This window comes from Antennarius striatus, chromosome 8 (assembly GCF_040054535.1).
Source record: "Antennarius striatus isolate MH-2024 chromosome 8, ASM4005453v1, whole genome shotgun sequence".
NCBI lineage: Eukaryota > Metazoa > Chordata > Actinopteri > Lophiiformes > Antennariidae > Antennarius > Antennarius striatus.
Genome location: NC_090783.1, coordinates 5,486,175 through 5,495,315, shown reverse-complemented (window position 1 = coordinate 5,495,315; position 9,141 = coordinate 5,486,175). Strand labels below are relative to the sequence as shown.

The window sequence follows — 9,141 nt, the reverse complement described above, 5'->3', positions numbered from 1 at the left end:
AGATTTCCTAAAACATCTTCATGAATCCCAGTTATCTCAAAATATTCTGACAATCATGGAGCAGTTTAGGTTATTTCAAAGTTTTTTTGTGTTCTGTTGTGTGGACCTAATAGAGATTTTGTCGTGACACAAGACAAAAACGTCGGAACCAAATACTGGTAGGATGTTTCCGCCGAACTGAGTTGTAAGGTGGACCCACAGGAAGTCGGCGTGCCGATCTTTTGGTAAAAATAAAACTGTAAGAGACAATAATTTGTTTGAAATTACAAATCGACGATACATTTACTTATATTAGTAAAAGTATTCGGCAATCTACAAATATATATGATCGGCTTTAACGGAATTTTTTTAAAAAAATGTATTCGTACTATGTGACACCGGTTCAGTAACCAAGCTGCGTCAACAAGAACTATTGAGTTGCTAGTTTATTACGCGTTAGCTGTGTTAGCATTTCAATTCCGTGTATGTTTAATTCATAACAGCAGTCCAAAAACACCTGAATAACTTAAAGTTAACCTCGGTCATCTCAATGGCTCACACTTTAATCAAACCAGTTTTTAATATTACTGACTTGATGGTAAGAAGAATTTAAACTGGTCGCATTTTCTTCAGATACCGACTTATCGAAGTAGAAATGCCAAAGAAGAAAACCGGAGCCCGGAAAAAGGCCGAAAGTCGTAAGGAGCGAGAGAAACAGAGTCGAGCTAACCGGGAAAATGTGGATGTGGCCAAACACCCCTGCAACTTCAACATGGTGTGTGTGGACGCATGATGGCAATGCCTTAAATATCGTAAATGGGGATACTTATGTTGTTTTTCTTTCCCGTTTGACAGGAATGTGACAGATGCCAGAGGTAAGTGGCTGGCTTTCATTATTTAACTTTTTTTCCCCCAGTTATAAATAGTAGTAGTCCAGGGTGTTTGCATACTGAAGAATATTTTCACACTGTTGTATTCATATTTTACCAAAATATTTTTGCTTCTTCCAGTATAAGTAAATCATCACTTGTCAAACAATTAAAAATACATTTTCTCTTTGTCTTGTCACCTGTAGAAAGCAGAAGAACAGAGCTTTCTGTTACTTCTGCAGTTCAGTGCAGAAACTACCACTTTGTGCTCAGTGTGGTAAGTAAAATATAGTTTTATAATTGTATGCATGGCTGTAGATGGATACTTTTACGTACAGTAATATGGAAAAGGCTAAAAACTGCTCAACAAAACATACTGAAATAGGGGTAAAGTGTGCATATGTTTGTGCACCTTTTTCAGACATGGATTTTTGCTATAATAAGTATTTACACAATGCAGGATGGGATTGATTTATGTCTTAACGCAGTGTGTTAGGTAGTCCAACACGATGGCTAATGAGTGTGTTTTTTAAACAAAAGAGGTCTATGATCCAAAAGAATCAGACGGTTTATAGAAAATAGCAGGCTTTGTCATCCTGGAAATGTAAATACACTGTGACAGATAGCTGTGCATAGCAGTTAGTGTTAATAGTGCAAAAAAACTAACATAACCAGGATTGGACATAGTGTGACATAATATCAAATTATGACATGTGTTATGCTTGTTCTATCAGGTAAAACCAAGTGCATGAAGTCATCAGATTGTGTGGTCAAACATCCAGGTATCCACAGCACTGGAATGGCCATGGTGGTACGTCAGCAACATCCTTAAACTGATACAGTCACAATTCAGGATATCCTGTTAATGGTGTACCCTATGCATTTATTACAGTAATCCTAACGGGCCATTTCATTGTTACATTCCGCTTCAAAGTGGTGATGTATTTTGATTGTCAGTGTACATGTGTTCGTCCATCCGTTTGTATGTTCGTTCGTTCATCCGTTCGTTTGTCCACCAAATATCTTTGCAACCATTGGAGATAGAAAGATTAAACAAACAACACATTACTTGGGCAGCAATGGGGATGAAAGTGAGATGATGACCTTGACCTTGAGAAAACTAGGTCAGGGTCAAATTTCAACTTTTGTACACTCAGGAACCGGGTAGGATAGAAAGACGAGGGAGACCAGACTGTGTGAGTAAGACCCCTTTATCTACGACAATAGGTCAGAGCACTAGCTTTGATCTTTGACCTATGCAAGTAGGTCAGGGTAAAATTTTGAAGTCAGGGGTGTCGCGGGATGTTGCAGTGTCTGACTGCATTGGTTCCAGTTCTGCTTTGTGATCAGTTGTAAGGAATTTTGAAGCCTGTGGCATAAGATTCATACCATTGAGCCCCCCAGACCCCCACGGCAAATTTATTACAAAATGGGGTTGTTTTCCTGCATTCTGGTGCATTCTGAGGGCAAAATCTTTTGTTCAGTTTACCTACAAAAATACAGTAAAGTCAACAGTTCAAGCTTAACTATCTTTATTTCTATCCTACTTTATGTAGGTATAAATGTGAGATTCAACAACTGAAAACTTGCATTCACTCTGTGAAGATACAGTCATACAAAATATTACTCAATGTTTACTTGTAAGTTTTACTTGGACTAGAAACCATTTAAACTTTGACTTAGACAACACCATCGGTATGCCATGGTCTATTTTAAAAAAAAGTTTTATTACATCATATGATTTTTCATTTCAATTTAAAAAGGCATGAAAAATAGCAAACGAGGTGAGTACACATTTACATGCATCGCTGGTTATTCCTGCCGATCATAGAGATCAAAAGTCTAAGACTACAAAAAAGTATTGATAATATCTTTCATTTACCTTCTGGTCGGTCTGTCACCACTCCTACCCCCTCTCAGCATTCACCATTTGTTGTTCAATTAGAATTTTAACACAAAATCTACTATAAAACACTCATTTCTCATTTTCTTTCAATCAATCATCCCCGCCTTGTCGTACACTAATTCGCGGGTTTAGCTTGTAAAAAAAAGAATCCTGTTTATTGCTGTCAGGCGATTAAAAAAATTAATCTAATTAATTACAGGATTTGTAATTAATCACATTTTAATCTCATACCTGCTAAAGGCCCCCAAATACAGAATGTGAAATCTAGAACATTACAAAACTGTAGTGCATGACTAATCAATAGAATGCACCACGAAGAGAAGATTTGAAATACACATTTTTATTGGTTAAGTGTGCTTTATAAATGAAATTCAAAATAAAAAAAGTCAAGCACATCAGCAAACCAATTAGGCCAGGTGCATTTCTCAAAAATGCAATACGAATACAGTTAAATAAAATAAATAAAATTCAGAAATAAAATAAGGCTGAGTCTCAAATAGGCACATAAGCAGACTCTCAATCAAAATGAATACTAAAGCTGACTCAATACAGCAATTCAAAATTAATAGTATAACATGCCTCTAAATAAGGCAACTAAATAGCAAGATGCCAACAGGCTTTTTCTTTAAAAGGCTAAGCTAACGTTCAACTCTGTCCTTGACATGTTTTGCATTTAAATGATACGTTAGGCTGGAGCTGCTTCGGTGATATGAAAATTCTCTTTTACAAAAGGTACAAATAATAATAATGACAATAACAATAATTATTATTATAATATATAATAATAATGGATTCGATTTATATAGCACTTTTCTGGAACTCAAAGACGCTTTACATCGGATCCATTATTCATTCACTCCTCATTCATACTTGGTGATGGTAAGCTACGTGTCTAGCCACAGCTGCCCTGGGGCAGACTGACGGAGGTGTCTGCAGCGCAGAATCACTGCGTTTTTGTTGATTGTCCCGTCTTTGTTCTTTTTATAAATAAACTTTCCGCCCAAAGGTCCGAGTGGGCTTGCCTCGCTCTCCTGTGTCGCGTCCATCTCTGTTGTCAGTCACTCTGCTTTTGACTAGTGGCGCAGGTAGGAAGTGACGTCACTGCAGCCTACGGGTCACTCAATGGGCCAAATTTAAAATGCTTGCGCATTGACTTGCCACTCGCGATTAATTGCGTTAATATTTTTGGCGAGTTAATTTGCAGCGTAATTAATCTAATTAACACGTTGAAGTGACAGCCCTAGGTTTTTTTTATTGAAAGAGAGGAGGTTATGACCCGAGTGTATATTTAATGATAGGGAGCTTTGGGGTCACTTTGGCTATTCCCGTCGGCATGCGGAAATAGCAGCATGCTATTGTTTTCTTATGTTATTACTTGGGGATTTTCGCGAGTCCAAAAAAGTTGTAAGTTTTAGACTTTTTTTCCACAGTTTTTTTACGCCACTGTTGCTACACAAGCTAAAAACCTTGTAGCCATATGGAATTTGCTTCGCCTATGGTGCAGTGGCGAATGACTAGCGCAAGCCCAGCTGTTATCTAATTGTTATTAATGCATTTTGGTATTTCAGTTCAGCGCATCATTTTATGCTGAACTGTATGCGTTTGTTTATTCTTTAATAAAAATTACAGTAAGTTGATAATATAATGTAAGAGTTTGTTTGAATGAGAAAATATAGAATGAGATCAATCTTAGAGTATTACAATTTCAAACAGTATTTTTCACTTTAGTTATACATAAAGTCAGTGAAGTTGTTTAAGTGATCAAGTGGCCATTATTATGTTTAATCTTTATCAATTGTACACTTTGTGCAGGTGTTGCAATATTGTGTCATCAGGTCATAAAATGACAACACTTCTGTTTAAATAGTATAAGGTAATAATAGAATACAAGAATAACTGCATGCAACTCAGGGCACCGTTGTCATTGACTTGATCAGGGTCTTGGTTTAAAAGAATCTTCTGTGTCTATTTTATGTGTTGCGGGAAAATAAATTGAGCATTTTTTTCTTTTGCTTTACCATCTTTGTCCACAAGGGAGCAGTATGCGACTTCTGTGAAGCTTGGGTGTGCCATGGCAGGAAGTGTCTGAGCACTCATGCCTGTTCCTGTCCTCTGACTGATGCAGAGTGCATTGAGTGTGACCGGAGTGTGTGGGATCATGGTGAGAACGACCCCCCCCCCCACACACACACACAAACACACCCTGATTGAAATTCGCCTGCTCACCTCAGTGTCCCACTGAAGATCATCACGTCATGTTTTATATTCCTGAATAGGGGGGAGAATCTTTCGCTGCTCTTTTTGTCAAAACTTCTTGTGTGAGGATGATCAGTTTGAGCACCAGGCAAGCTGCCAAGTCCTTCAGGCAGAAACATTCAAGTGTGAGTCATTCTATTTTCTAGTTGATGGAGAAGTGTATCTTTTCTTTCACAGAATAATATCTGGAGGGTATGTGAGCAGGAGGGTGAACATTTTTTTGTTTTGTCTTTGCTCATGTTCATGTTTTAGGTGTTTCCTGTAATAGACTGGGGCAACACTCCTGCCTGCGCTGCAAGGTGAGTGGAAACTCTCAGAAAACCCAATGGAGAGATCTGATTATTTTAAAATTTTTCTCAGCAATTTTTTTCTTGCTCCTCGTGGAGTATTTTTGTGCAAAACCACACCCATCTTTATCAGCGCACATCTCAAAGAACAAAGCCCACATCCCAGAATGCAAGTGAAATTCTCCCTCCTGTTTTTGCTTTTGCTTCTAGTTTTCTTGCAACAGGAAAAGATTCTGAGCTGCAGGAAATGTGCAATTGAAACTAAATTGAAAATACACCATCTTCTATGTAACATCAGCAGGAAAGCGCTCCGATCAGATAAAACTGGAGTCTCCAAATGAGGCCAAAGATGCCGCCAGAAAGTGCCTACTCCCCCCCTTTGGGTTAGCGCAAGCTTTGACATGTGTCAGACCTCATTATTCTTTAAATTACACAAATTTATTGTCACCATATTCATATTACGACTTTACGACAAAAGGTACACATGGTTGAAAGAACACTTCAGTGTATGATTGGTTTATTTTGTAAATGGCTTTTACTGGAATAGCACCTCTAATAAGAGACAAAATTTCTGTGTTTTACTTGAAATTTATGGCAGTAGAAGAGGAGTGAAGGTTAACTGCAGTAAGACAGAGTACATGTGTGTGAATGAGAGGGACCCAAGTGGAAGAGTGAGGTTACAGGGAGAAGAGATCAAGAAGGTGGAGGATTTTAAGTACTTGGGGTGAACAGTCCAGAGCAATGGAGAGTGTTGAAAAGAGGTGAAGAAGCGTGTACAGGCAGGATGGAACGGGTGGAGGAAAGTTTCAGGTGTGATGTGTGATAGAAGAGTTTCAGCTAAAATGAAAGGAAAGGTGTACAAAACTGGTGAGACCAGCGATGTTGTTTGGTCTAGAGACAGTGTCACTGAGGAAAAGACAGGAGACAGAGCTGGAGGTAGCAGAGATGAAGATGCTGAGGTTCTCTCTGGGAGTGACCAGGAAGGATAGGATCAGGAATGAGTACATCAGAGGGACAGCACATGTTAGAGGTTTTGGAGATAAAGTCAGAGAGGCCAGACTGAGATGGTTTGGACATGTCCAGAGGAGAGATAGTGAATATATTGGTAGAAGGATGCTGAGTTTTGAACTGCTAGGCAGGAGGCCTAGAGGAAGACCAAAGAGGAGGTTTATGGATGTAGTGAAAGAGGACATGAAGGTAGTTGGTGTGAGAGAAGAGGATGCAGAAGACAGGGTTAGATGGAGACAACTGATTCGCTGTGGCGACCCCTGAAGGGAAAAGCCGAAAGGAGAAGAAGAAGAATGTAGAGAATAATATAGACTAAAAATAAAAGACAAAAATAAAACAAAATACTGAAACCACAAAAGAAAACCAAGAACATGGCACATGCATCTCCGAAAACAGACATCCAACAGTGATTGGTTTCATTAATTAATATTGCATTTTACAAGTTTTGCCAGCTAATTGTTTTTTCTTCGATCTTATCCGGTTCATCTGTTTCCTTTCAGGCCTGTTACTGTGATGAACACGCCAAGAGTAAGGTTTTCAAACAGGAGAAAGGAAAGGCTCCACCCTGTCCAAAATGTGGCCACGAGACCCAGGAGACCAAAGACCTGAGCATGTCCAGTGAGTCCCTTGCAAATACAAAACAAGATGTTTCGTCTGCTTAAACGAGTCTATGGAGGAAGTTGCAACACCTTCAACGTCCTTGACGGATTACCAAAGCCCAAGATTGTGAAAGCAGAGAATTGAAAGAAATTCCTCTTTATTCTCTGGAAAATTTCTCAAAACATTTTCTCAGAGTTTGCTTGTCCTCTTTTTATATGTACAGTATTTGTCATAAACAGAGACCTTCTGCCTTTTTTATGCTCCCCTTTATGAACGTGCACACTGATAACAGTTGCTTCATGTCATCATGTACTGTCTTTGTTTCTTCTGCAGCGCGGACGCTAAAATTTGGCCGCCAGGCTGATGATGAAGACTATGACTATGATGGAGGAGCCTTTGGTTACGACTCTTACTGGAAGAACTTGGCATCTGGAGGTGGAGACCAACGGGAAGGCTATGGAGAGGATGAAGAGGAAGAAGAGGAAGAGGAGGATGAGGAAGAGGAAGGGGATGAGGAGGAGGAGGAAGAAGAAGAAAATGAAGTGGAAGAAGAAAGGGAAGTGGAAAAGGTTACTGATTCCATCGCTAGTCTTAAAGTTAAGAAAGAATTAAGACTGGATGCGTGAACTATGGGAGGACACACTCCCATGATCCTTTGGGGATGATCACATGTTACAAGGAATAATGAATGGATATCTACTCCAGTGTTGACTCCCACCTTTCCATTACTTTTTCCTCCCAACACTGTACAATGAGAAAAATAAGTGTGCAGGTGTAAAAGAATAAAAATCTAAGTGTGAGGATGACCTGGTGCTCTCAGTTATGACATAGTTCTAAACTCCTGATGAACGCCAGCTGCTCTAAAGACGAGTTCCCAAAATGTTACCCCTCCACCTCCAAAATAAAGGTGCCAGACTCCTGAAGGAGTGCACACATGCAGGAATACGATCATCCAGAAGGCTGATAATATCTTTATTTGCTTGGTTTAGTCTTCAATTTAACCAATACTTTTGTAATTTTTAAGGATAAAAGACATTCTAATTATTTTTTTCATTGATATCTGGAAATCATAGGGTCACAAACTGATTAACTGTAGAAAAAAACAACATGAGAAATCGGGTAAAAATCAGTCCGGTTTTCTTTAGAACAGGAAAAAAGAATAAACTGAAGCAGAAAGACAGGTCACATAAAAGACTATACGCTGTGTAGGATTGTAATAGTCATGCAGTTCATAGATCTGGAGTGCAGAGGGGAACATATTTGATCAATTGTAACTCCACATGGGGTGTCCTCCTTTCATTGCAGCTGGTTTCACTATGGTTTTATTAAGCGTAAATGACGTCAATCATTATGATCATTGTGATATTTCTATTGCTAATTTTTTATCCACTGCTGACTCGATTTAATTCTGCAGAGTGTATTGTCATATAGCAGTTGCATAACATACTGATTCAGTGCCCTTGACCCTTATTTGCCATGATAAATCACTTTAATATACTCCACTCTCCAGTCCCTCCCTGGAGAAGAATCTTTACGTGTTACAACCTGTTGTGTTTTCTTCTCTTTGTAGCTTGGTGAAATAGTAAAAAAAAAAAAAAAAAAAAAATCATTATTACATGTTTATTTTCGTCGTGTTTAGGCGGGATATCGTTCAATACGGCGTCTGAGCTTTGCGGCATCAGATTTCATGCGTAATGTATTCTAACGCGCTCAGTAATGCGTCGTAAGACCAGCAATCCTTGACGTGATGGGAACTCATGATTTCAGTTCTTATAAGGCTTCAGCGGTGCAAACCTGATTTCCAAACTCATTTCCAGTCAATGAAATCACCGCAAACCAAACGGTGCAACTTGACGCCGTCGACCGGATCTTAGAAATCAGCTGTGGGGGACGCGCGGTGGTTATAGCACCACTTGACTTAATAGCATTAATATTCATATTTATAGTGCCTTAAAAGCACCTATCCGGACAATTGCACCATTACTCAGTATGATTACGTCATAAAACCTTCATGCTTGAATAAGACAAGTTTGCATTTTATAATATTTCGTGGCGTGGACAACTGGACAACTGGTATTTATTATATGAACGCAACGCAGTGACGAACCGGAGGAGGAGTGAACCGGCCGACATGACTATATGAGGGCGTGTGTCGCTCGGGTTTAGCCGCGACATCTGGACTCCCAGCCGAGTCAAGCGGTGGAACTCTCGCACTCAGATCAATGAGACAAAACAG

At 39.2% G+C, this 9,141-nt stretch overlaps 1 protein-coding gene across 2 annotated transcripts; it reads left to right on the top strand.

Moving 5' to 3' along the window:
• The first annotated feature begins 177 nt into the window (after positions 1 to 177).
• znf330 (zinc finger protein 330) lies at positions 178 to 7,711 on the top strand. 2 transcript variants are annotated; one of them, XM_068321261.1, is made up of 10 exons: positions 178 to 238; positions 613 to 754; positions 835 to 854; positions 1,055 to 1,125; positions 1,583 to 1,659; positions 4,789 to 4,915; positions 5,031 to 5,135; positions 5,263 to 5,309; positions 6,806 to 6,923; positions 7,239 to 7,711. In XM_068321261.1, exons 2-10 carry the CDS (start codon positions 635 to 637, stop codon positions 7,529 to 7,531), a joined length of 978 nt encoding a protein of 325 aa, XP_068177362.1. In that variant the 5' UTR covers positions 178 to 238; positions 613 to 634; the 3' UTR covers positions 7,532 to 7,711. The 2 variants fall into 2 exon arrangements, with proteins under 2 accessions (XP_068177362.1, XP_068177364.1); XM_068321263.1 differs by having other exon boundaries at positions 190 to 224.
• Positions 7,712 to 9,141: the final 1,430 nt, after the last annotated feature.